This window comes from Melanerpes formicivorus, unplaced genomic scaffold, assembly GCF_026170545.1.
Source record: "Melanerpes formicivorus ecotype bairdi unplaced genomic scaffold, bMelFor1.0.p_v2 SCAF_108, whole genome shotgun sequence".
Taxonomy (NCBI): domain Eukaryota; kingdom Metazoa; phylum Chordata; class Aves; order Piciformes; family Picidae; genus Melanerpes; species Melanerpes formicivorus.
The window spans coordinates 1,012,457-1,039,438 of record NW_027142460.1 but is presented as its reverse complement, the minus strand read 5'-3'; the positions used below and the strand labels follow the sequence as shown (position 1 = coordinate 1,039,438).

The following is a 26,982-nucleotide window of genomic DNA, read 5'->3' as shown; positions in this document are numbered from 1 at the left end:
GGCTGAGGGAGCTGGGGTTGCTTAGCCTGGAGAAGAGGAGGCTCAGGGGAGACCTTCTTGCTCTCTCCGACTCCCTGAAGGGAGGTTGTAGCCAGGTGGGGGTTGGTCTCTTCTCCCAGGCACCCAGCACCAGAACAAGAGGACACAGTCTCAAGCTGTGCCAGGGCAGGTTGAGGCTGGAGGTGAGGAGAAAGTTCTTCCCAGCAAGAGAGATTGGCCCTTGGGATGTGCTGCCCAGGGAGGTGGTGGAGTCCCCATCCCTGGAGGTGTTTAGGCAGAGCCTGGCTGAGGCCCTTGGTGCCATGGTTGAGTTGATCAGATGGTGCTGGGGGAGAGGTTGGACTGGATGATCTCAAAGGTCTCTTCCAACCTGGTTAATTCTGTTCTATTCTCCAGAGAAGGAGACTCCACAGCCTCTGTGGGGAGCCTGTTGTAGTGCTTTGTGACCCTCACAGTGAAGAAGTTCCTCCTCATGTCCATGATGGTTGCATCTTGGCGAGCTGTCCCATTCAGTGGCCAGAGGAAACCACAGCTCAAGTCCAGGCTTCAGCACACGGTGCCTGTAGACCTGGGCAAGCTGGTGTAAGGCAGCCAAGCATCAGGAGCAGAGGTTCCAGCCAGCCACCTCCATCACTAACCTTTGGCCAGCTCTTTTCTCAGTCTCAAGACAGCCCCAATGTCACAGTCAGCAGCAGCATAGGCGTGGGGGATGGTTGTCTTGGACTCTGTCAGCCTCTTGGCAATAACCCTTCGGATGGTGCTGGCTGGGATTTCGGTGAAGGTGCCCTGAAAGGAAGCACAGACTGCACAGGAAACAGCAGGAGAGCAAAGGTGTCCCCACCCTCACTGAGAAAGGCCTGCAGCACTGGCAGCTCCTCAGCAGTGACTCCTGCTCAATTCAGATATGCCCAGGCAGCAAGAACCCACCCCTGTAACCAGCCTGGGCAAGGCCAACCAGTGCTCTGGTCTGGCCACTCCACTTGGATGAACACAGCAGGGGGTGCAGGGCAAAACCAGGCTCACAGCACAGAGCTGAGCCCAGGCTCCCAGCAGGCTGCTGAGAAAAAGTCTGTGCACACATTCAGCCATGCACCCTGGGCCAGAGCACAGCAGCACTGCTGCACTGGCCAGAGCTGGTGTGTCCAGCACAACAGGCTTGGTTCCAGTTAAAGGACAGCAGAGAGCTGCCCCAGGACAACCACAGAAAGGCAGGGCTTGGAAGGGACCTCCAGAGATCAGAGCCCAACCCTCCTGCCAGAGCAGAGCACCCAGGGCAGCTCACACAGGAACACAGCCAGGGGGGGTTGGAAAGGCTCCAGAGCAGGAGACTCCACAGCCTCTCTGGGCAGCCTGCTCCAGGCTCCAGCACCCTCACCACACAGAAGTGTCTCCTCATGCTGAGATGGAACCTCCTGGGTGCCAGCTTGTTCCTGTTGTTCCTTGTCCTACCACTGGGCATCACCAAACAGAGCCTGGCCCCTTCACCCTGACCCCAGCCCTCAGCTATTGATAGACATTGATCAGATCCCTCTCAGCCTTCTCCAGACTAAACAGCCCCAGGGCTCCCAGTCTCTCTTCACAGCAGAGATGTTCAAGGCCTCAGTCATCCTCATAGCCTCTGCTGGACTCTCTCCAGCAGGCTTCTTGACCTGGGGAGCCCAGAACTGGACCCAGGACTGCAGGGGTGGTCTCAGCAGGGCAGAGCAGAGGGGCAGGAGAGCCTCCCCAGCCCTACTGGCCACACTTCTCTTCGTTGTCCCTCTTGGCCACCAGGGCACATGGCACTGCTTTTTCAGCTCCCTGAGTGGTTCTGCAGGAGAATCCTCACTGCCTGTCTCTTCTGTTCCTCCTCTGTCTCCTTCCAGACACCCTGTGGCATGTTTCAGTGCAGAAGTTTTTCCCAACTGCCAGTCACCTGTCAGGGAGGCTCTTGGAGTACAAGTTAAGTGACTGCAGCAAGCAAGGAAATCAGCTCTTCTGTCAGGGAGATGTTCAGGCTCAGCATGTACCCTGGGAGGAGAGGCTGAGAGCCCTGGGGCTGTTCAGTCTGGAGCAGAGAAGACTGAGAGGGATCTGATCAATGGCTATCAATAGCTGAGGGCTGGGGGTCAGGAAGGAAGGGACAGGGACAGGCTCTGCTCAGCTGCACCCTGGGATAGGATAAGGGGCACAGGATATAAACTCCAGCCCAGGAGGTTCCAGCTCAGCATGAGGAGGAACTTCTTCCCTGTGAGGGTCCCAGAGCCCTGGAGCAGGCTGCCCAGAGAGGTTGTGGAGTCTCCTTCCCTGGAGCCTTCCCAGCCCTGTCTGTATGTGTTCCTGTGTGACCTGCCCTGGGTGTTCCTGCTCTGGCAGGGGCTTGGACTTGATGATCTGCAGAGGTCCCTTCCAACCCCTAACACCCTGTGGGGCTGTGAGCCTCAGGAAGAATCAAAATGAGAAGGGAAAACAACACTTCAGCATGTCAGGAAGGAGCTGGCTGCAGATCCCATCAGCATGGTGCTGGCTGTGGTTGGGATGGAGCCAACTCTTCCCTGAGGTGTCTTTTCCTTGCTGGGCTTTGGAGCTGTGGCTAAGCAGAGCTGACTTCACGCTGGTGCTTCAGCACCTGCATCAAAGCTTTCCCTCTTCTCCTGCTCTGCTCCCTACCAGAGACCACTGGATGGGCAAGAAGCTGGGAAGAGGCACAGCCAGGTCAGCCAACACTGAGAGAGATCACCAATGGAAAATGAAGTGAGGAGGTTGTGGGAAGGTGGCCTCTGCTCAGGGACTGGCTGGGCATGCTGGCTGGGTGCTTTTCTATCACTGGGTTTCCTCCTCCCCTTCCTCTTTCCTCTGCTGTTAAGCCACCTTCACCTCTGCTCACACATTTTTCCCTTGGGTTTGCCCTTCCTCCTCTCCCCAGCCCCTGTTCCCATGGTGGGGGCAGTGAGCTGGTCCTTCACATGGAATTCTAGAGCCAGAAAGGTTCTCCCTCCTCCCCCATCTTTGGGGCAGACTTTCCATCTCTGCTGATGTGCACTTCAGCATCTGTGGGGGAAACCCCCAGTCCCTGGCACTTCTAACACTTCAAATTAGCACAGGAAGTGTGCTGAGGTGCTGGAGCTTGAAAAACTACTCTTCAAGGGAGCCACCAAGCCCTTCCCAACTGATCAGGGAGCATTTGCCCATACTTAGACTGCACGAAAGCAAAGCATGAAGGACAGCAGAAATGAAGCAGGGTTTAAGTCTCTCCCAGCCTGGAAATCCCACCTGACACACTGGTCCTGCAGGGGCCAAGAGGAGGAGTGCCTTGCTTCTTTCCAAACTCCTGGCATCTTGTCTGGGGACTGAAATGAAACTGCTGCCTCCCTGCCCTCCCCCTTTCCCAGGCCTGCACTGTGAGTTTGTTGATGGCTTCAGTTTGCAGCCATACACAAACCAGTGTGCAGAGCATCACTGCCAGGGCTCTGCAGCTCCACTGCTTTAGTACCACCCAGACCACAAGCTTGTGAACAGAACTGAACACTGAGCTTGCAGCCTGGGTTGCCCTTGGTTTGCTTCCCCCACCCAGTTCCAGAAATCTCACAGGTTCACAGAATGGGCCTGGGTTGGAAGGGACCCTAAAAGTCCATCCAGTCCCAAGGCCCCCTGCCATGACAACATTCAGCTGCAGCAATGCTGAGGACTCAGCAGAAGCATTACCAGTGCAGCAGGCTCTCCTGGGGTGGACATTGGTGGAAATGCTGGCCTTGGGGAAGCAGAAGGCAGAGCTGTTGCTGGCAGAGCTGCTGCTGGCGGCGCAGAAGGCACTGCGGCAGGCTGGGGAGGAGCTGGGGAAGCCTCAGGCTGCAGCACAGGGGCTTTGCCCTTCTGCTTCTGCAGAAGTTTGAGAGCATCCCTGGGGATAAAAAGACAGTGAAATGAAGACAAAGAAATGATCTCCCAAGAGCCCCAAGAAGCACTGCTCCAGCACTTGCTTCAGCTCCTTTGCCTGTTCTGTGCTCTTCCCTTGCTGCTGTCAACCCAACGTCCCCCTGCCCCCGGGGTGACTGCTGCTCACTGACAGCCATGCAGTGTCCTTGCACACTCTCACAGGATCACTAAGGTGGGAAGAGACCTTGAGGATCATCGAGCCCAACCTGCCACCACAGACCTCATGACCAGACCATGGCACCAAGTGCCACATCCAATCCCCTCTTGAACACCTCCAGGGATGGGGACTCCACCACCTCCCTGGGCACCACATCCCAATGGGCAATCACTCTCTCTGTGTAGAACTTCTTCCTAACCTCCAGCCCAAACCTTCCCTGGCACAGCTTGAGACTGTGTCCTCTTGTTCTGGTGCTGGCTGCCTGGCAGAAGAGACCAACCCCCACCTGGCTACAACCTCCCTTCAGGGAGTTGGAGAGAGCAAGAAGGTCTCCCCTGAGCCTCCTCTTCTCCAGGCTAAGCAACCCCAGCTCCCTCAGCCTCTCCTCACAGGGCTGTGCTCCAGACCCCTCCCCAGCTTTCTTGCCCTTCTCTGGACACCTTCCAGCAACTCAACCTCCTTCTTAAACTGAGGGGCCCAGAACTGGACACAGGACTCAAGGTGTGGCCTAACCAGTGCAGTGTCCAGGGGCACAATGACCTCCCTGCTCCTGCTGGCCACACTCTTCCTGATGCAGGCCAGGATGCCATTGGCCCTCCTGGCTGCCTGGGCACACTGCAGGCTCATGTTCAGCCTCCCATCAACCAGCACCCCCAGGTCCCTCTCTGCCTGGCTGCTCTCAGCCACTCTGACCCCAGCCTGTAGCACTGCCTGGGGTTGCTGTGGCCAACGTGCAGCACCTGGCACTTGGATGTGTTCAGTCTCCTGCCCTTGGCCTCTGCCCATCTGTCCAGCCTGGCAAGGTCCCTCTGCAGAGCCTCTCTACCCTCCAGCAGATCAACTCCTGCCCCCAGCTTGCTGTCAGCTGCACATTTACTGATGCTGGACTCCATCCCCTCCTCCAGATCATCAATGAAGATGTTAAAGGCACAGGGCCCAGCACTGATCCCTGGGGCACACCACTATTGATTCCAACCTCCTGCTGTGGGCAGGGACACCTCTCAGCTAGACTCAGCTGCTCAGGGCTTCATCCAAGTTGGCCTTGAACACCCCCAGGGAGGAGGCAGTCACAGCCTCCCTGGGCAGCCTGTGCCAGAGCCTCACCACCCTGGGACTGAAGAACTTCTTCCTCAGCTCCAGTCTAACCCTGCTCTGCCTCAGCTTTGAACCCTTCTCCTTTGTCCTGTGCTGCAGAGGTGCAGACAGAGCTCTGTATCACACACCCCAGGTAAATATCACTTCAGGGAGGCATCACCACAGCCTGAACACAAAGGTTGATGTACAGAAAGGTTTCTTACAGACACTGGAGGAGGAAATTAAGTGTAAATAAACCCCAAACACTCAGGCTTGCAACCACAGCAGGGCTTCAAGACACCAGCCATTAACACTGAACAACAAAGCTACCTGACGGAGCCAGAGTCCCTTCAGGAGAGTCAGCAGTGCCCCAGGAGCCAGCCCTGGCAGCTGGAAAGCTCTGCTCTGGCCAATGTCTTTTACTGGTTGGTGACTTGCTTCAGTTTCCTTTTGGCTTCAGCACACAGTTCAGCAAATGATGTCACAAATACTACAGCCTGAGCTCAGGATTCCCATCTGTCATGGCTGCTCCTTGTCTTTCCCACAGGAAAGGGTTTCCCATTGAACAGAGCCCCTGCACTGGGGGAGAGGCTGGATTCCACTGAAGGAAAGCCATCCCCCAGCACTGCAACCTGACACAGAAGGAGGGAACTCCAAGTAACCTTCCCACTTCACATATTAGAAGCTCCCACAAATCACTGCAGAGTTTTCCCTTGGCAGCCCTAAGCCAGAGAGCTCATCAGATAAAGCTTTGAGAGCTTCTGAGATGTTCTAAAGCTAAGGGAATGCTTTAAAATTACTTCCACTGATGCTCACAGAAGGATAGGGGCTGGAAGGGACCCCCAGAGACTGTGGAGTACAACCCTCTGCCAGAGCAGGAACACCCAGGGCAGGTCACACAGGAACACATCCAGACAGGGCTGGGAAGGCTCCAGAGAAGGAGACTCCACAACCTCTCTGGGCAGCCTGCTCCAGGCCTCTGGGAGCCTCACAGGGAAGAAGTTCCTCCTCATGCTGAGCTGGAACCTCCTGGGCTGCAGTTTATATCCACTGTCCCTTGTCCTATCCCAGGGTGCAGCTGAGCAGAGCCTGTCCCTGTCCCCTCCCTCCTGACCCCCAGCCCTCAGCTATTGATAGACATTGATCAGATCCCTCTCAGCCTTCTCCTCTCCAGACTGCACAGCCCCAGGGCTCTCAGCCTCTCCTCCCCAGGCAGTGCTGCAGTCCCTTCAGCATCCTTGGAGCCCTCCCTTGGACTCTCTCCAGCAGATCCCTGTCCCTCCTGAGCTGGGGAGCCCAGAGCTGGATGCAATATTCCAGGTGAGGTCTCAGCAGGGCAGAGCAGAGGAGGAGGAGAACCTCCCTGGCTCTGCTGGCCACACTCCTCTGAATGCAGCCCAGGACCCCCTTGGCCTTCTTGGCCCCCAGGGCACATTGCTGTCCCATGCAGAACTTGCTGCCCCCCAGCACTCCCAGGTCATTCTCCAGGGGCTGCTCTCCAGCAGATCCCCTCCCAGCATGTGCTGCTGCAGTTTATTCTTCCTCCCCAGGTGCAGGACTCTGCTCTCATCCTTGTTGACCCTCATGAGGTTCCTCTCTGCCCAGCTCTCAGCCTGTCCAAGTCACAGTGAATGGCTGCCCAGCCTTCAGGTGTCTCAGCCAAGCCTCCCAGTTTGGGATCATCAGCAAAATGTTTTGCTGCCTCTCCCTGACAGCCAGGCAATGGTAATTAGTTAGCTCCAATTCCTAGAGGGTTTCCACCTGCCACAGCCTAGCAGCAGGTCATAAATTACCACTGCACTTCCATAATTAAGTCAGAACTGTGGCTGATCATTTGATGTTCCAGTGGATGTTACATCTCCTATTTCATCTCAACTCAGCCACTGACTGTAGGAAAGAAAGAGCTGTAAAGATTCCTGCCCAAAATGCTGACTTGAGTTCCTCACTCCAAGGCTTGAGGGAAATCATTAGGTCAGAATCATAGAATCAGTAAGGCTGGAAAAGACTTCAGAGCTCATCCAGTCCAACCTCTCACCCAACACCTCCTGACAACTAAACCATGGCTCCAAGTGCCACATCCAATCCCCTCTTCAACACCTCCAGGGATGGGGACTCCACCACCTCCCTGGGAAGCACATTCCAGTGGCCAATCTTTCTTGATGGGAAGAATTTCTTCCTAGCCTCCAGCCTAAACTTCCCCTGGCACAGCCTCAGACTGTGTCCTCTTGTTCTGGTGCTGGCTGCCTGGCAGAAGAGACCAAGCCCCACCTGGCTACAACCTCCCTGCAGGGAGTTGGAGAGAGCAAGAAGGTTACCCCTGAGTCTCCTCTTCTGCAGGCTAAGCAACCCCAGCTCCCTCAGCCTCTCCTCACAGGGCTGTGCTCCAGACCCCTCCCCAGCTTTGTTGCCCTTCTCTGGACACCTTCCAGCAAGTCAACCTCCTTCCTAAACTCAGGAGCCCAGAACTGGACACAGGACTCAAGGTGTGGCCTAACCAGTGCAGTGTCCAGGGGCACAATGACCTCCCTGCTCCTGCTGGCCACACTGTTCCTGATGCAGGCCAGGATGCCATTGGCCCTCCTGGCTGCCTGGGCACACTGCAGGCTCCTGTTCAGCCTACCATCAACCAGCACCCCCAGGTCCCTCTCTGCCTGGCTGCTCTCCAAATGGGATAGCAAAAAAAACCCAAGAAAGACACCCCAGGCTTGCTGCTGTGTTTGGGTTGGTGTGTTTGCTTCCTTCTTACCACACCTCCTAACCTATTCCCTGCAGCTTCTCAGCAGCTGTGGGAAATGGAACCAAGTGACTTCCGCCCCCTCCCGGAACACGGCATTGGCTTTCAAAACCAGGGGCCTTCCCAAGCTGCTGGAGATGGCTCTAGCTTCCAAGGCAACAAAGAGGGGGCAGCTCTACTGAAGTGTGCACATACTCTTTGGTGAAGATGCCTCGAGGCCCAGAAGGCTGCAGGTTGCTCACATCCAGCCCGTGAGTCTCCAGGATGTTGCGAGCCGCAGGGCTCAGGCGAATCCTAAAGGGGTGAGGAGAGAGAACAACCTCCTGAAGCAGAGAGAGAGACTTGCTGCACCTGATGGGCACAGAGAGAAACCACACAGCTGTGACCCACAGAGCTCTGCTCAAAGGCTCTGATCCTAACACTGAACTTAGGCTCTGTCCCTCCAGCAGGCTGTGATTCACAGCGCGGTTTGGGTTGGAAGCGATTGGAGTCGCTGGGATCTGAGAGGTGCAGTGGGGTAGTGGTGTGATGCTTTAGCCCCCACACACAAGCACAGCCTGAACTGTCACAAGTGGTCTGCTCCTGAAGCCCTGCTCTTTAGGCTGTTTAACACACAGCCCAAGCAGGCACTGAATGTCCTCATGGAGGAGGCAGCAGGCAGGAATGCTGTGCCCAGCTCCAACTCCATTGGTGTCCCCAGGAGCAAATGCTCTTGGACACACAGAAGGTTGCCTTTAAAGCAGCAGCTGCTGCCTCTGTGTCCTTTGTTCAGCTAACTCACAGAGTCCTAGAGTGGGTTGGATTGGAAGGGAACTTGAAGGTCATTGAGTTCCAGCCCCCTGCCATGGGCAGGGACACCTCCCACCAGCCCAGCTTGCTCAAGGCCTCATCCAGCCTGGCCCTGAACACCTCCAGGCAGGGGACACCCCCAGCCTCCCTGGGCAACCTGTGCCAGGGGCTCCCCAGCCTCACTGTCAGGAATTTCTTCCTCCTCTCCAGTCTCAGTCTCCCCTCTCCCAGCTCAAAGCCATTGCCCCTCAGCCTGTCACTCCCAGCCCTTGTCAGATATCCCTCCCCAGCTCTCCTGGAGCCCCTTCAGGTACTGGAAGGCTGCTCCAAGGTCTCCCCAGATAAATTCCCCCCAAATCCCCACCACAGCCCCCCAAAAACAACCAGCCCAGGTGCTGCCTAAGGTAGTTTCCTATCCTGCTCACTTACCAGCTTTGGGTGAGCACAATTCACTCCCCAGGAGGAATGAGAGCTCCAGAGAGGGTGCACCCTGCAGCACAGCCCAGTGGCTTGCAGCCTTCTGGCTCATGACTGACACTCTGGGGCTAATCTGAGATGTCTGCACTGCTGAGGGCACCCTAAGAGATTAAACCCCAAACTAGCAAAGAGGACCTAAGCTGCAGTTTGGGGTTGTTTGCATTGCCCTCTTAGGGAAGTAGGAAGACATTTCTTCTAATATCAAAAATGCAAGAGCCTGGGAGGGGCTTTGGAGTGTGCTGCTTGTTTGTGACCTTCTTATCCTAAATGATAAAGAGAAGCAAAGGGAGCAGCTGGTGCATTAGAATCCAGTGCACAGGAACACAGCTTCTTGCTAACCCCAGCCTGGCCTCCTTCACAGAGCAGCTGTCTGCTGGAGCAGAAGTGCAGCCACAGAAGGGGCTCCCAGAAGGTTACCTTGTCCAGACTGATTTATTGGGCTCACAAACAAAAGCCAGGCCAGCTTTCTTACCTGATCAGGAGAGCATCTCAGTGTACAGCAGCCTAACAACAGATAGATAGGGCCAAAGGATTCCTCTTGCTTCAGCCTCACTCATCTAGGCAAGAGCTGTACCTCCCAGCAAACACACAGACTTACTGCAGCTTTCCAGGCTGCTGCTCCGGCTTAGGAGAGGCTGAGGGAGCTGCAGGAGCTGAGGGAAGCTGAGGTGCTGATGGGGCCACAGAAGATGGATCACCAGCATCAGCTGGTATCTCAACTTGCTTCCAGTCCTGTCCTTCCTCCACCAGCAGAGCGATCAGCGTGCCCAGGCGGACGTTTTTGCTGCCCTCTTGCAGCTGCGTGGGAGGCAAGGAGGGCATCGAGTCACACACTGTGCTGCCCAGGCAGCAGCACCCCAGTGGCACAGCTGCACACTGCAGGCACATGCATGGCACCTCACCAAGGCAAGAGAGCTCACTGGCCTCTGCTGTTGGCAAGCTGGCTGATGGCTGAGGTCGAAGCCAGCTGCTGTGATTGGGTACAGAACGCCAGGCGGTGCCCCCCAGCTCCCCCACCCCTAAAGGCAGCCTGCAGAACTCAAGAGCAAATGGGGCACAGGCTCCCAAGAGCCTCCACAAGGAACTGCCTCCTGCAAACAGATGTGGCAGTGGCAGCCAGCAGCCCCGCAGGTAAGCTGAGGCAGTGTGCTCTGGGTGACTGGGGAAGGAGCTGGATGGGAAGTGCTTGAAGGAAAGAAGCCAGAGAGCTGTGGTCAATGGGATGGAGTCTAGGTGGAGGCCTGGGCCTAGTGGAGGCCCCCAGGGGCTGGTACTGGGACCAGTGCTGCTCAATATGTTCAACAACTACCTGCATGAATCATAGAATCAGTAAGGCTGGAAAAGACCTCAGAGATCATCAAGTCCAAGCTCTCACCCAACACCTCCTGACAGCTGAACCATGGCTCCAAGTGCCACATCCAATCCCCTCTTGAACACCTCCAGGGATGGGGACTCCACCACCTCCCTGGGCAGCACATCCCAGTGGCAAATTACTCTTTCTGGGAAGAACTTTCTCCTCACCTCCAGCCTAAACAAGGCACAGAGGGCACTGCCAGCCAGTCTGCTGATGACACCAAACTGGGAACAGTGGTGACCCCCCTCAGCCAAACCCGGACAGGCTGGAGAGCTGGGTGGAGAGAAATGCAATGAAATCAAACAAGGCCAAGGGCAGAGCCTTGCATCTGGGAAAGAACAACTCCATGGACCAGCATAGGCTGGGGACTGACCTGTTGGGAGAGCAGCTCTAGGGATAGGGACCTAGGTATCCTGTTGGACAGAGGGATGCCCATGAGCCAGCAATGTGACTGTGTGGCCAAGAAGGCCAAGGGCAGCCTGGGCTGCATCCAAAGCAGCATTGCCAGAGAGCCAGAGAGGAGATTCTGCCCCTCTGCTCTGCTGTGTGAGACCTCACCTGCAGGGCTGTGTCCAGCTCTGGAGCCCTCAGCACAGCAAGGACATGGACCTGATGGAGAGGCTCCAGAGGAGGCCACCAAGATGGTCAGGGGGCTGGAGCAGCTCTGCTAGGAGGCCAGGCTGAGGGAGCTGGGGAAAGAGAAGGCTCCAGGCAGCCCTAAGAGCAGCCTGCCAGGACCTGAAGGGGGCTGCAAGGAGGCTGCAGAGGGACTGTTGGCAAAGGCCTGCAGGGACAGGAGCAGGGGCAATGGTTTGACATGAGAGCAGAGCAGATTGAGATTGGATGTGAGCAACAAGTTCTGCACCAGGAGGCTGCTGGGACACTGCAACAGCCTGCCTGGGGGGGGCTGGGGCCTCCCCAACCACCCTGTCAAGTGAGGCTGGACAGGGCTCTGGGCAACCTGCTCTAGTTGAGGATGTCCCTGCTGACTGCAGAGAGGGTTGGACTGGATGGCCTTAGGAGGTCTCTTCCAGCCCAGAGCATTCTCTGATAAGCTGCAGATGTGGTGCCTCAGGATATGGTTCAGAGGCCATGGCAGCTGGCTCACAGTGGGACTTGATGATCTTGAAGCTCTTTTCCAACCTTAGTGACTGTGTGATTCTGAGAAGTGCCAGGATTGCACAGATCTCCTCCCTGAGGTGCAACACCACACCAGCCAAGGGAGTTCAAAGCCCATCAAACACACTGGGGGTCAGGCACCACTGGCTGCTTGCTGCTGCTGCTGCTGCTTGGAGGAACCAGCAAGGGCTTCTCACCAGGAATGCAAGCAAATGCTCCTCTGGGCTGAGCAGGAGGAAATCCAGCTCCCTCAGGTCATTTCTGAGGCAAGGCCCTGAGTGAGGGTGTGAAGGCAGAATGGCAGAAGCCCTACCAGTATCTTAGCCAGCACCCCCTCCTCACTGGACTCCATGGTGATCACCGCTTTGTCCGTCTCGATCTCGCACAGCGCGTCCCCGGTGCTCACCGCCTCTCCTGCAAGACACAACAGCAGCAGGTCTCAGCCTGCCCTGCCCAGCCCCTGAGCCAGCCAAGGCAGGCACTCAGCCAGCTGACACACCTTAACCTCTCCACAGCCAGGGCATTGCCCCATTGACACTGACCACATTGCAGCTTTCACTCCCAAGTGCAGACCGGCCGGGTCCGATCCGGGGGCTGAGGTCAGTGGGATGAGCTTCAGCAAGGCCAAGTGCTGGGTCCTGCACTGTGGTCACAACAACCCCATGCTTGGGGCAGAGGGGCTGGAAAGCAGCCCTGTGGAGAAGGATCTGGGGGTGCTGTGTTTGAGAGCTGTCTGAGCCAGCAGTGTGCCCAGGTGGCCAGCAGCCTGCCCTGGATTGGAACTGGCACGGGCAAGAGGAGCAGGGCAGTGAGGGTGGCCCTGTGCTCAGCTCCCAGGAGGCCACAGCTTGAGCACTGGGTTCAGTTCTGGGTGCCACAGGGTAGGAAAGACATTGAAGTGCTTGAGGGTGCCCAGAGAAGAGCAAGGAGGCTGGGGAGGAGTTTGGAGGGTATCATATGAAGAGCAGCTGAGGCAGCTGGGACTGTTCCATCTGGGAAGAGGAGGCTGAGGGGAGACCTCACTGCTCCCTACAGGTCCCTGAACACAGGCTGGAGTGAGGCTGGTGTTGGTCTCTTCTCCCAGGTAACCAGCCCCAGGGAGACCTTAATGCTGCATTTCATAGAATCAATCAGGGTGGAAAAGGCCTCAGAGATCATCAAGCCCAACCTATTAGCTAACACCTCCTGACAGCTAACCCACGGCACCACGTGCCACATCCATTTCTTTTTGAGCACCTCCAGGGATGGGGACTCCACCACCTCCCTGGGCAGCACATCCCAAGGGCCAAGCTCTCTATCTGGGAAGAACTTTCTCCTCACCTCCAGCCTAAACCTCCCCTGGCACAGCTTGAGACTGTGTCCTCTTGTTCTGGTGCTGGCTGCCTGGGAGAAGAGACCAACCTCTGCCTGGCTACAACCTCCCTTCAGGGAGTTGTAGACAGCAAGAAGGTCTCCCCTGAGCCTCCTCCAGGTTAAACAATCCCAGCTCCCTCAGCCTCAATATCTGAAGGGGGCCTATGGGTAAGCTGGGGAGGGACTGTGTAGAAGGGCCTGTGGTGATAGGACAAGGGGCAATGGTTTGACCACAGTGAGGGTGGTGAAATACTGGAACAGGCTGCCCAGGGATGTGGTTGAAGCCCTGCCCCTGGAGACATTCAACATCAGGCAGCCTGATCTAGCAGAGGTGTCTCTGATGCCCCTATGACAAGAGGGATGTGGAGGTGCTGGAAGGTGTGCAGAGAAGGGCCAGGAGGATGAGCAGAGGGCTGGAGCACCTCTCCTGTGAGGACAGACTGAAGGAGTTGGGGCTGTTCAGTCTGGAGAAGAAAAGGCTCCCAGGTGACCTCATTGTGGCCTTCCAGGATCTGAAGGGGGCTCCAGGAAGGCTGGGGAGGGACTGCTCAGGATCTCAGGCAGTGATAGGACTAGGGGGAATGGAATGAAGCTGGAGGTGGGGAGATTGAGGCTGGAGGGGAGGAGGAAGTTCTTGCCCATGAGAGTGGTGAAGCCCTGGACTGGGTTGTGCAGGGAGGTGGTTGGGGCCCTGTCCCTGGAGGTGTTTAAGGCCAGGCTGGCTGAGGCTGTGGCCAGGCTGATCTAGTGTGGGGTGTCCCTGCCCATGGCAGGGGGGTTGGAACTGGATGATCCTTGTGGTCCCTTCCAACCCTGACTGACACTATGATACTATGAATGCAGGGGAGTTGGACAGGATGACCTCTGAGGGTCCCATCCAGCCTGATGCCAGCTGTGAAGCTGTGCTTTTGGTCTCCTGGTCTCTCAGTCAGTCATCTTTCACCCAAGTGAAATCCACACACAATAAAGAGAGGGGGTCAGAAGCACAGTTACTAGGAGAATGCCTTCATTGCCCAGAGGAATCAGTAAGAAGCTGCATGAACAAAGAGAGGGCAATGGAAAAGCTGTCAGCTAGAATCAGCATTTCTCCTTCTGCCATCCTGCACACATCTGCTCATCCTGGGCAACCCTGAAGTCAAAACGTTTCCCATTCACACAAAGAGCAGGAAAAAGCCTCAGAGCAGCATCCTGCTGACCCCTGGTGGTTGTGCACTGGGGACAACATCTCACACAACGATGGAATGGCTCAGGCTGGAAGGGTCACCAGAGCTCACCTCTTCCAACCTCCCCACCATGGGCAGGGACACCTCTCAACTAGACTCAGCTGCTCAAGGCCTCACTCGACCTGACCTTGACACCTCCAGCGTGGAGGCACCCATGGGCTCCTTGGGGAGTGTGTTCCAGAGTCTCAATACCCTTGTACTGCTCTCCCTCAGCTTCAAACCATTCCCCCTTCTCCTGTCTCCAGCCACCCTCAGGGAAAGTCCCTCTGCAGCCTTCCTGCAGGATCCCTTCAGGTACTGGCAGGCAGAATATTGACAGAGGCCTCGGGGGGTCTTAGCCTGCTGAGCCTGCTGAGCAGCATGACACCAGTGGGAATTACAAACACCACTCTCACCTCCTCCAGTAGCACACAGGAAAGCTCTCAAAACCAGGATTCATTGTTGGAGAGCAGCTCTGGGGAAAGGGACCTGGTAGTTCTGGTGGACAAGAGGATGCCCATGAGCCAGCAATGTGCTCTTGTGGCCAAGAAGGCCAAGGGTGTCCTGGGCTGGATTAGAAGGGCTGTGGTGCACAGCTCCAGAGAGGTTCTCCTGTCCCTCTGCTCTGCCCTGCTGAGGCCACATCTGCAATATGGTGTCCTACTCTGGGCCCCTCACATCAAGAAGGACCTCAGGGAACTGCTTGAGAGCGTCCAGCCCAGAGGCACAGAGCTGCTGCAGGCAGTGCAACATCTCCTGTGAGCACAGGCTGAGGGAGCTGGGGCTTGGAGCTGGGAGCAGAGGAGCCTGAGGGCTGCCCTCAGTGCTGGGGATCAAGATGTGCAGGGCAGTGCTGGAGGCCAGAGCCAGGCTCTGCTCAGGGATGGCCAAGGGCAGCACAAGGGGCACTGGGGGCAAGCTGGAGCAGAGGAGGTGCTGTGGGAACAGAAGGGAAACCTTTGTGGCTGTGAGGGTGCTGGAGCCTGGAGCAGGCTGCCCAGAGAGGCTGTGGAGTCTCCTGCTCTGGAGCCTTTCCAACCCCCCCTGGCTGTGTTCCTGTGTGAGCTGCCCTGGGTGCTCTGCTCTGGCAGGGGGCTTGGACTGGGTGATCTCTGGAGGTGCCTCCCAGCCCCTAATACTCTGTGAAGACAACTGAAGAACAACTGTTTCAAGAAGCAGTAACTTCAAAGCAGTGTTACTGAAGGCAGCATCCAAAGGCAGCATCCACTGACCAAGTATTTTGCTTCAAAGACTGAAGTACAACCAGAAATAATTCTTGGTGGCCCAGAACAAATTCATACAGCTGAGGAAGCGCAGCAAGTTCAGCCACAGAAAACGCTCTCTTACCTTCCTTTTTTAACCATCTCACAATGTTTCCTTCTTCCATTGTAGGAGAAAGTGCAGGCATGAGAACTTTAATGCCAGGTGTACCTGGAAAAGAAGCAGAGCTCTTTAGGCTTTCCCAGTATGATCATTGCCTCAGTTTACAGCTGAGCAGATACCAAGCTGGAAGGCAGGAAGCTGAAAGTTAAACAGGAGCTGCATGATGAGGTTCTTTTTTTAAGCTTCCACACAAGCCCTGCACTCAGCACCTCCAGAGAAGGGCCAGGAGGATGAGCAGAGGGCTGGAGCACCTCTCCTGTGAGGACAGACTGAAGGAGTTGGGGCTGTTCAGTCTGGAGAAGAGAAGGCTCCCAGGTGACCTCATTGTGGCCTTCCAGGATCTGAAGGGGGCTCCAGGAAGGCTGGGGAGGGACTGCTCAGGATCTCAGGCAGTGATAGGACTAGGGGGAATGGAATGAAGCTGGAGGTGGGGAGATTGAGGCTGGAGGGGAGGAGGAAGTTCTTGCCCATGAGAGTGGTGAAGCCCTGGAAGGGGTTGTGCAGGGAGGTGGTTGGGGCCCTGTCCCTGGAGGTGTTTAAGGCCAGGCTGGCTGAGGCTGTGGCCAGCCTGATCTAGTGTGGGGTGTCCCTGCCCATGGCAGGGGGGCTGGAACTAGCTGATCCTTGTGGTCCCTCCCAACTCTGACTGATCCTATGATACCTTGAGTCCTGGGTTCAGTTTGGGGCCCTCACTCCAAGAAGGCCATTCAGGGGCTGGAGCAGGTCCAGGGAAGGGCAACAAAGCTGGGGAAGGGTGTGGAGAACAGGGCTGGGGAGGAGCAGTTGAGGGAGCTGGGGGTGTTCAGCCTGGAGAGGAGAGAAGCTGAGGGGAGATCTCACTGCTCTCTACAACTCCCTGAATGGAGGCTGGAGCCAGGGGAGGGTTGGACTCTTCTCCCTAGTAACAACTGACAGGAGGAGAAGAATCAGCCTGGAATTGTGCCAGAGGGGGTTCAGGTTGGACATCACAAGAAACTTCTCCACTGCAAGGTTTCTCAAAGCCTGGCACAGGCTGCCCAGGGAGGTGGCTGACTCCCTGCCCTGGAGGCATTTCAAGGAGGCAGAGCTGTGGTGCTGAGGGCCATGGCTTAGCAGCAGCCTGGGTAGGGTTAGAGAGTGGAGTGGAGCGGAGCAGAGCGGACCAGACCAGGTTGGAAGAGACCCTCAAGATCATGGTGTCCAACCCATCAACCAATCCAACACCACCTAAACAACTAACCCATGGCACCAAGCACCCCATCAAGTCTCCTCCTGAACACCTCCAGGGATGGGGACTCCACCACCTCCCCAGGCAGCCCATTCCAATGGGCAATCACTCTCTCTGTGTAGAACTTCCTCCTAACCTCCAGCCTGAACCTCCCCTGGTGCAGCCTGAGACTGTGTCCTCTTGTTCTGGTGCTGGCTGCCTGGGAGAAGAGACCAACCTCTGCCTGTCTACAGCCTCCCTTCAGGGAGTTGGAGAGAGCAAGAAGGTCTCCCCTGAGCCTCCTCTTCTGCAGGCTAAGCAACCCCAGCTCCCTCAGCCTCTCCTCACAGGGCTGTGCTCCAAGCCCCTCACCAACTTTGTTGCCCTTCTCTGGACACCTTCCAGCAGCTCAACCTCCTTTCTAACCTGAGGAGCCAACTGAATGGTTGGACTGGGTGATCTGAAAGGGCTTTTTCAGCCCAGCCCCATTCCATGGTTCTACCATCTCTAGGCTGCCCATTCCAGAAGCATTTCCCAATGTTTATTTTGGAGAAGACTGAGGGGAGAGAAGGCAGTGACACTGCAGGGCAGCAAGCTGGGTGCCATCCAAGCAGGAGTCTTCTGAGGACAGGGCTCACACTACAGCACACCGCTCAGCTTCCCAGCACATCACACCTCTTGCCATCTGAACCAGCAGCACACTTGACATGCCTCTGGTCACACAAGAGGCAGCACCTTGCTAAAATCTGAAGGACAGTTACAACCTTGAGTCCTGTGTCCAGTTCTGGGCCCCTCAGGTCAGGAAAGAGGTTGAGCTGCTGGAAGGTGTCCAGAGAAGGGCAACAAAGCTGGGGAGGGGTCTGGAGCACAGCCCTGTGAGGAGAGGCTGAGGGAGCTGGGGTTGCTTAGCCTGGAGAAGAGGAGGCTCAGGGGAGACCTCACTGCTCTCTCCAACTGCCTGAAGGGAGGCTGCAGCCAGGTGGGGGTTGGTCTCTTCTCCCAGGCAGCCAGCACCGGAACAAGAGGACACAGTCTCAAGCTGTGCCAGGGGAGGTTTAGGCTGGAGGTGAGGAAGAAATTCTTCCCAGCAAGAGAGCTTGGCCATTGGGCTGTGCTGTCCAGGGAGGTGGTGGAGTCCCCATCCCTGGAGATGTTCAAGAGGGGATTGGATGTGGCACTTGGTGCCATGGTTTAGTTGTCAGGAGGTGTTGGGTGAGAGGTTGGACTGGATGAGCTCTGAGGTCTTTTCCAACCTGGTTTACTCTATGATTCTAAGCTGAAATTGCAAATACTACCTTAACAGATGTATTCCAGAGGAGTTTTGCCCAGTACCTGACTGAATTTTGAGGCTCTTCAACTATGGCACTGCAGCTCTGTTCAAGCAGAGCACAGAGCAGATGTCTCAGCCTGGACTGGGATCTAGGACTGGCCCAACCCAGGTGCAGAGCTTTGCACTGAAGACAAGGCCTTTGCAGGTGGTGGCTAACAAAGTTTACCACATCCTAGAAGCCTCAGGGGTTCGTGCTGGGACCAGCATTGCTCAATCTATTCATCAACAACCTGGCTGAGGGCACAGAGAGCACTGGCAGCAAGTTTGCTGACCACACAAAACTGGGAGCAGCAGCTGGCAACCTCTCAGGCTGTGCTGCCCCTCATCCAGACTCAGGCTGAGAGCTGGGCAGGGAGAAATGGAATGAAATCCAACAAGGGCAAGGGCAGGGTCTTGCACCTGGGAAAGAACAACCCCTGGAGCAGGATAGGCTGGGGACTGACCTGCTGGAGAGCAGTGAAGGGGAAAAGGCCCTGGGGGTCCTGGTGGACAGCAGGAGGCCCACGAGCCAGAAATGAGCCCTTGGGGCCATGAAGGCCATGGGCATCCTGGGCTGGAACAGAAGGGCTGTGGTAAATAGGTCCAGAGAGGTTCTCTTGTCCCTCTGCTCTGCCCTGCTGAGGCCACATCTGGAATACTCTGTCCAGTTCTTGGCCCTTCAGCTCAAGAAGGACCTCAGGGAACCGCCTGAGTCCAGCACAGAGCCACAAAAATGATGAAGGCAATGGAAGATCTCTCTGTGAGGAGAGCCTGAGGGAGCTGGGGGCTCTGGAGCTTGCAGAGGAGGAGCCTGAGGGTGACCTCATTGCTGTTGCTGAAGCTGTGCAGGCTGAGTGCCCAGAGGCTGGAGCCAGGCTCTGCTGGGGGATGCCCAATGCCAGCACAAGGGGCAGTGGTGGAAGCTGAGGCAGAGGAAGTGCCATGGAAACAGGAGGAAGGATTTTTCCCCTGTGAGGGTGACAGAGGCCTGGAGCAGGCTGCCCAGGGGGGTTGTGGAGTCTCCCTCTCTGGAGACATTGAAAACCCACCTGGATGTGTTCCTGTGTGACCTGCTCAGGGTGATGCTACTTTGGCAGGGGGGTTGGACTGGATGAGCTTTTGAGGTCCCTTCCAACCCCTAACACTCTGTGATCCTACTGCAGAACAAAGCCCTGTACCAACAGGACACCTTCTCTGTGCCCATTGCATTCAGAAGAGATCTCTGGCTCTAAGAGTCCTGGAAGGTATGACAGTATCACCAAGGGTGGGAGAGACCTCAAAGATCATCCAGTGCCCAGAACTGGACACAGGTGGCCAAGAAGGCCAAGGGCATCCTGGCCTGCATCAGGAACAGTGTGGCCAGCAGGAGCAGGGAGGTCATTGTGCCCTGTGCTCAGCACTGGTTAGGCCACACCTTGAGTCCTGTGTCCAGTTCTGGGCCCCTCAGGTTATGAAGGACATTGAGAGACTTGAAGGTGTCAGAGAAGGGCAACAAGGCTGGGGAGAGGCCCTGAGCACAGCCCTGTGAGGAGAGGCTGAGGGAGCTGGGGTTGCTTAGCCTGCAGAAGAGGAGGCTCAGGGGAGACCTCATTGCTCTCTCCAACTCCCTGAAGGGAGGTTGTAGCCAGGTGGGGGTTGGTCTCTTCTCCCAGGCACCCAGCACCAGAACAAGAGGACACAGTCTCAAGCTGTGCCAGGGGAGGTTTAGGCTGGAGGGGAGGAGAAAGTTCTTCCCAGCAAGAGAGCTTGGCCATGGGGATGTGCTGCCCAGGGAGGTGGTGGAGTCCCCATCCCTGGAGGTGTTCAAGAGGGGATTGGATGTGGCACTTGGAGCCATGGTTTAGTTGTCAGGAGGTGCTGGGTGAGAGGTTGGGCTTGATGATCTCTGAGGCCTGTTCCAACCTTATTGATTCTATGACTCTAACAAAGTCCTAGGGCTTAATGTGATTTTGCACTTGGCTTGCACATTGCTTTTTGAAGCTGGGAGTCCTCCAGGGCAGTGCAGAGGCTGCATTTTCAACAGGCCCACTGCAGGGAAGATGTCTGAAGCTGTGCACAGCTGCCTTTTGCTCCACATGTGTACCCATCCAGGCTGCAAGAAGTCTCCTGCCCCAGGTGTTGCTGTCCACACTTCTATTCACCCCAGCAGCAGGCTGCCCAGAGGGGTTGTGGAGTCTCCTTCTCTGGAGACTTCTAAACCCTACCAGGATGCATTCCTGTGCACACTACCCTAAGGGATGCTGCTTTGGCAGGGGCTTGGACCTGATGATCTCTGAAGGTCCCTTCTGACCTCTGCTGTACTGTGACACTGTGAACTAGTACCCATGCTGCTGCCCTGTGTGCAGCCTGGGCAAGTCAAGCTGATCCCCCACCCAGACACAGCTGCAGTCAGCTCAGCTTCCTGACCTTGGCTCCTGGTGCAGCAGTGTGAACAGACCAAGACCCAAAGTGGACAGTGGGCCCTGGCACAGGGTTTGGGCTAAAGCAGCTGTGGAACTACAATCCAAGTGGGTCAGCAAAGGAAAGAAAGAGGGGCACTTCAGCTCCATTTCCTCCACTCCTTCCTCACCCTCTGAGCTCCCCAAGCTCACCCAGTCACTTAGGGCTCATGCATGGGGATGTCCAGGGGCACTGGAGTGCAGCAGTGCTGCGGTTCAGAGCCTTGCTCAGCAGCAGACACACAAGAACACAGCTACAGCCATGGCCTCCTTTCACAGTACCTCAGTGGCTTACCACACACAGCCAAAAGCCAGCCTTAAAACTTCTCTCTAACAGACAACACTAAAGGGCAACCTCAAAGTCACCAATTCCCTTCACCCAGTAACTGCTACAGAGAAGTGCTAAGAAAAGGAGCCCTGCATCCCTGCAGGCTGCTGGCACAGCCCAGGCAGTCCTTGCCAGCACTCCAGGAGGTGGCTCTCTGGTTCTGGGTAAGTGAAAAGTGAGGGCAGCTGCCACAGGACCTCCAAGGGGAGCGCCCTGGCATTATGGAACAGAGAACCAGCAGCACATGAAACCTGAAGCCCAGCCACCAGCCATTCATTTCCCTGCTGTCAGGTGTAGCTCTGTTATTACAGATCAGCTGCTTGTGCCCCAGCTAGGAGGAACATGGAGCTGCTGGAGCAGGCTGGAGAACCTCTGCTATGGGGACAGGCTGAGAGAGTTGGGGCTGTGCAGCCTGGAGAGGAGAAGGCTTCAGGAAGATCTTAGAGCAGCCTTCCAGTACCTGAAGGGGCTCCAGGAGAGCTGGGGAGAGATATCTGACAAGGGCTGGGAGTGACAGGATGAGGGACAATGGCTTTGAGCTGGGAGAGGGGAGACTGAGACTGGAGAGGAGGAAGAAATTCTTTCCAGTGAGGCTGGGGAGCCCCTGGCACAGGTTGCCCAGGGAGGCTGGGGGTGTCCCCTGCCTGGAGGTGTTCAGGGCCAGGCTGGATGAGGCCTTGAGCAAGCTGGGCTGGTGGGAGGTGTCCCTGCCCATGGCAGGGGGTTGGAACTCAATGACCTTCAAGTTCCCTTCCAATCCAACCCACTCTAGGACTCTGTGAGTTAGCTGAACAAAGGACACAGAGGCAGCAGCTGCTGCTTTAAAGGAAACCTTCTGTGTGTCCAAGAGCATTTGCTCCTGGGGACACCAATGGAGTTGGAGCTGGGCACAGCATTCCTGCCTGCTGCCTCCTCCATGAGGACATTCAGTGCCTGCTTGGGCTGTGTGTTAAACAGCCTAAAGAGCAGGGCTTCAGGAGCAGACCACTTGTGACAGTTCAGGCTGTGCTTGTGTGTGGGGGCTAAAGCATCACACCACTGGAGAAGGCTCCCAGGTGACCTCATTGTGGCCTTCCAGGATCTGAAGGGGGCTCCAAGAAGGCTGGGGAGGGACTGCTCAGGATCTCAGGCAGGGATAGGACTAGGGGGAATGGAATGAAGCTGGAGGTGGGGAGATTGAGGCTGGAGGGGAGGAGGAAGTTCTTGCCCATGAGAGTGGTGAAGCCCTGGAATGGGTTGTGCAGGGAGGTGGCTGGGGCCCTGTCCCTGGAGGTGTTTAAGGCCAGGCTGGCTGAGGCTGTGGCCAGGCTGATCTAGTGTGGGGTGTCCCTGCCCATGGCAGGGGGGTTGGAACTGGATGATCCTTGTGGTCCCTTCCAACCCTGACTGATACTATGGTACTATGACACTTACCCCACTGTACCTCTCTGAGATCCCAGCAACCAGAATCCCAGAATCCCACTGACAGTGACTTTTGTGCTCAAACCTGTTCAAGGTCATTGCCCCTTTCTGACCTCCTGTGGTACACAAACAGCTCCAGCCTGGTCACACCAAAGAGCTGCAACCAGCTGGAGAGGGACGCTCCGGAGAGCAGCTCCAGAGAGCAGCTCCATCCCGCCCTAAGCCCGGCTCCGCAGTCACGGAGGGGACTGAGAGAGTCACTCCAAGCAGGCATCACCAGGAAGACTGAAAGAGTTTACACAGAAAGAGAAAGCACTTGACAGGCCTTGAGCACAGGGCCAGGGCTCAGTGTTGGCTTCAGCTCCATTTGGCTATATTTGGCAACACTGAGCTCCGGAGCTGCAGCCAGGTCAGCTCCACGGCAGCAGTTGCTGAGCTCTGCCGCCCTGGGGAAGGATTTGGGGTTGAAGGTTGGGATTTCTTTTCTCTTTTTAACTTTTATTGGTTGTATTTCTAGCAACTTCCCCAGCTCAGGGCAGTGCCACAGTCAGTGCCTGAGCAAATCAGAGAGCTGGCTGGAAGGGAGCTCAAGGCTCAGCCAGCTCCAACCCCCTGCCATGGGCAGGGACACCTCACACCACAGCAGGTTGCTCACAGCCACCTCCAGCCTGGATGCAAACACCTCCAGGCAGGAGGCTTCCACCACCTCCCTGGGCAGCCTGTGCCAAGCTCTCACCAGAATACAAAATCAACCAGGTTGGAAAAGCCCTCTGAGATCATCCAGTCCAACCTCTCACCCAGCACCATCTGATCAACTCAACCATGGCACCAAGTGCCTCAGCCAGGCTCTTCCTGAACACCTCCAGGTGTTGTTGCTGCCCCTCTCAGCTTGGCTGCATATTGAACACTCAATTATCTCCTGGTCACTGCACCCCAGACAGCCTCCAACCACCACATCTCCCACCAGCCCTTCTCTGCTTGTAAAAAGGAGGTCAAGCACAGCCTTACCCCTGGTAGGCTCACACAGCAGCTGGGATAAGAAGCTGTCCTCCATGCACTCCAAGAACCTCCTAGACTGCCTCCTCTCTGCTGTGTTGAGTTCCCAGCAGATATCAGGCAGGTTCAAGTCACCCAGGAGAACAAGGTCTGGCTTGAGACAGCCTCTAGCTGCCTATAGAATAACTCACTAGCCTCTGCATCCTGCTTGGGTGGTCTACAACAGACTCCAACCAGGATGTCTGCCTTGTTGGCCTTCCCTCTAATTCTCACCCACAGGCACTCAACCTGATCATCCTTAATCTCTAGTTCCATGGTGTCTAGAGCCCCCCTGATGTACAGGGCCACCCCTTCTCCCTGGCCTGTCTCCCCTGAAGAGCCTGTAGCTATCAATTGCAGCGCTCCAGTTGTGTGAGTCGTCCCACCAGGGCTCTGTGATGGCAACTACATCATAACCTTCCTGCTGCAGCAAGGCTTCCAGCTCCTCCTGTTTGTGACCCATGTTGTTTGGCCACAGCAACCCCAGGCAGTGCTGCAGGCTGGGGTCAGAGTGGCTGAGAGCAGCCAGGCAGAGAGGGACCTGGGGATGCTGGTTGATGGTAGGCTGAACAGGAGCCTGCAGTGTGCCCAGGCAGCCAGGAGGGCCAATGGCATCCTGGCCTGCATCAGGAAGAGTGTGGCCAGCAGGAGCAGGGAGGTCATTCTGCCCCTGGACACTGCACTGGTTAGGCCACACCTTGAGTCCTGTGTCCAGTTCTGGGCTCCTCAGGTTAGGAAGGAGGTTGAGCTGCTGGAAGGTGTCCAGAGAAGGGCAACAAAGGTGGGGAGGGGTCTGGAGCACAGCCCTGTGAGGAGAGGCTGAGGGAGCTGGGGTTGCTTAGCCTGCAGAAGAGGAGGCTCAGGGGAGACCTTCTTGCTCTCTGCAACTCCCTGAAGGGAGGTTGTAGCCAGGTGGGGGTTGGTCTCTTCTCCCAGGCAGCCAGCACCAGAACAAGAGGACACAGTCTCAGGCTGTGCCAGGGGAGGTTTAGGCTGGATGTTAGGAGGAAGTTCTACACAGAGAGAGTGATTGCCCATTGGAATGGGCTGCCTGGGGAGGTGGTGGGAGTCCCCATCCCTGGAGGTGTTCAGGAGGAGACTTGATGGGGTGCTTGGTGCCATGGGTTAGTTGTTTAGGTGGTGTTGGATTGGTTGATGGGTTGGACACGGTGATCTTGAAGGTCTCTTCCAACCTGGTCTGGTCTAGTCTATTCTATTCTATTCTGTGTGCATCAGTGTCCCTGCACTGCAGCCTGGCTGCTGGTTTCACCCAACCCCAGCTTACCACCCCCAGACTCCCGCCCCGGGGGGGGGACTGCTTTCAGCCCCTTCCCCTTCAGTCAAAGGTTGGACTGGACGAGCTTGGAGGTTTCTTCCCACCAGATGTTTTCTGAGACTCTGTGATAAAGGCTGATTCAATTTTTCTCTTTCCCCATACCCAAGAAAAAAAAACAAAACCAAACCACCAAAAACCCCCACCCCAAACCCAACCGAGAAACCAGACACAGAACACAGCCTACAGCTCCCCTGCCCTGCCCCACTTGGAACAGCACCTGCAGAGCAGGGACAGCAAAGGCTGAGATGGCCAAACAGGAGGTAAAAGCAACCCCCAACACTTGGGGTATTGATCCCTACACCCACAAAATGCTCTTCCCCCCCCCCCCCCCCCCCCCCCCCTTACCCATAGCAGAGCATTTACACGGCGGAAGGCTGAGCCTCTCGGCGGTGTGGTTTCCTCGCCAGACCCCAACTCCTCTCCCGTTTCTCCCGTCGCTTACCACGTTTTCCGGACGTTTAACAATTCCCACGAGCGCTCCCGAATCCCCCCCGCAGGCCAGGCCCTTCCTGACGTGCTCTCAGGTTACCTCCATCGCCACCACACCGCTCCGCAGCGCCTCTCGGCCGCTGCCCCAGAGGGCACCGCTAGCCGGTGGCACCGAAGCTGCGGCACGGCTCCGTCTGGGCCCAGCTGCGAGGCGCTGTCCCCGCCGCCCCGCGGGGCGCACCGAGCCTCCGCAGCTGACCCGCAGCGGCGCGCCCCCGGCGAGGGGCGCAGGACCCCGGCCCCCACTCACCCAGCAGCTCTGGGCTGCCGTGCAGACACCTCCAGCCTCCCCGCGCGGGGAGGCGCGCGGCGGCGCCCAGAGCCGGCCGCCGCGCGAGCAGCAGCCTGGCCACCCCCCTGGCGCCGCAGCTCCGCCACCAGGAAGCCGCCATCTTGCCTCTCGGCGCTCCCCTGCCCCCGCCTGCGCCGGGGCTGCCCGGCGCGCTGCCTGAGCGGAAAAGCAAAACCGCGCTGGCCACCCGCCGGCGCCCGGCGCAGGGCAAGCGCTGCCCTTGCACCAGCCGCGGCTTCTCGGCTACCCACCCCCTCGGCTCTAACTGCTCCAGTCCCTCACTGGTATAAGCATTCGCGCCCCGGCCCTACTTGCTCGCTCGAGCCTCCCCGAGCTACTCTCATATTTCTCTTCCAGCTGCCGCCCCTCTCCTGCATTTCCGACCCGAGGGGAGGTAGCAAGGCTCTCCATCCCACCCTCGCCGTTCCGCCGCCCGCCCAAAGCATCGGTCGAGTCCGTGCCCTCCGTCGGGGGCAGGCAGGGGCCAGGCAGGCAGTTGGGGCGCACCTGCGCCGGGCCCGAGAGAAGCCCCCAGCAGGACCCCGGCGCCATGGCGGGCAGTCAGCGCCAACGGCTGCGGCGCGGCTGCGGCGCACCCCAGCCGAGCACTCCCCGGCTGCCGTGCTCGCGCGCAGGCCATCCCCTGGGCCATGCAGGGTGCGGAGGTGATGCCTTCCCCTGGAGGCATCACCTCCGCACCTGCATGGCCCAGGGGCTGGCCTGCCGGAGAGCACGGAGCGGGGAGTGCTGGTGGGGAGCCCGCAGCGCGCCGCGGGCTGCCTCCAGCAGCGTGGCCAGCGGGTCGAGGGACGGTCCCCTGCCCCTCCGCCCGAGGGAGGCCGCGTCAGCTGTGGACACCGCGGTTCACGGGAGACAGGCAGCTACTGGAGAGAGCCCGGTGGAGGCTGCAGAGATGCTGAAGGGCTGTTGAGCCTGGAGAAGAGCAGCCTGATCAATGCCGATCGATAACTAAAGGGTGGAGGTCAAGAGGGTGGGGCTAGGCTCGTTTCAGTAGGGCCCAGTGGCAGGGCGAGGGGGAGTGGGCACGAACCTGAGCACAGGGGGTTTCACACAGGCATAAGAAAGAACCTCCTTGCCGTGAGGGTGCTGCAGCCCCGGGGAGGAAGGAGCAGAGGGAGCTGTGTGACTGCATCCAAGGGCACAGAGGTGAAAGGGAAGAATCTCCTCTTGGTGTCCATAGCTCTCTGGGAGGAGATCACAGGTTTCAGTTTCAGCAAGCAAGGCTGGCTGGGGGTTGGTCTCTTCTCCCAGGCAGGCAAGCAGCACCAGAACAAGAGGACACAGTCTCAAGCTGTGCCAGGGGAGGTTTAGGCTGGAGGGGAGGAAGAAGTTCTTCCCAGCCAGAGAGACTGGCCCTTGGAATGTGCTGCCCAGGGAGGTGGTGGAGTCCCCATCCCTGGAGGTGTTCAGGAAGAGCCTGGCTGAGGCACTTGGTGCCATGGTTGAGTTCATCAGATGGTGCTGGGGGATAGGTTGGGCTTGATGCTCTCAAAGGGCTTTTCCAGCCTGGTTTATTCTACTCCACTCTATTCTACTCTATTCTACTCTACTCTACTCTATTCTATTCTACTCTACTCTATCCAGAGTATA

The 26,982-nt window shown here is 57.1% G+C and overlaps 2 protein-coding genes across 3 annotated transcripts in view; one reads left to right on the top strand and one right to left on the bottom strand.

The window, feature by feature from the left end:
• The window catches only part of PDHX (pyruvate dehydrogenase complex component X), a 37,244-nt gene extending 11,731 nt beyond the window's left edge, over positions 1-25,513 (bottom strand). Inside the window, exons 1-7 of one of the 2 annotated variants that reach the window (XM_068166819.1) lie at positions 25,330-25,513; positions 15,522-15,605; positions 11,933-12,033; positions 9,745-9,944; positions 8,076-8,174; positions 3,685-3,880; positions 639-786 (exon numbers count right to left, since the gene is read on the bottom strand). In XM_068166819.1, coding sequence (XP_068022920.1) covers positions 639-786; positions 3,685-3,880; positions 8,076-8,174; positions 9,745-9,944; positions 11,933-12,033; positions 15,522-15,605; positions 25,330-25,471 — 970 coding nt within the window. In that variant the 5' untranslated portion in view covers positions 25,472-25,513. Of the gene's footprint in view, positions 1-638; positions 787-3,684; positions 3,881-8,075; positions 8,175-9,744; positions 9,945-11,932; positions 12,034-15,521; positions 15,606-24,935; positions 25,009-25,329 lie in introns of those variants that run through there. The other variant, XM_068166820.1, reaches the window with a different exon arrangement.
• Positions 25,514-25,921: 408 nt separating this feature from the next.
• APIP (APAF1 interacting protein) overlaps positions 25,922-26,982 on the top strand; it is a 29,741-nt gene continuing 28,680 nt past the window's right edge. Inside the window, exon 1 of the mRNA XM_068166838.1 lies at positions 25,922-26,269. Within this exon, the coding sequence (XP_068022939.1) occupies positions 25,922-26,269 (348 nt within the window). The remainder of the gene's footprint in view (positions 26,270-26,982) is intronic.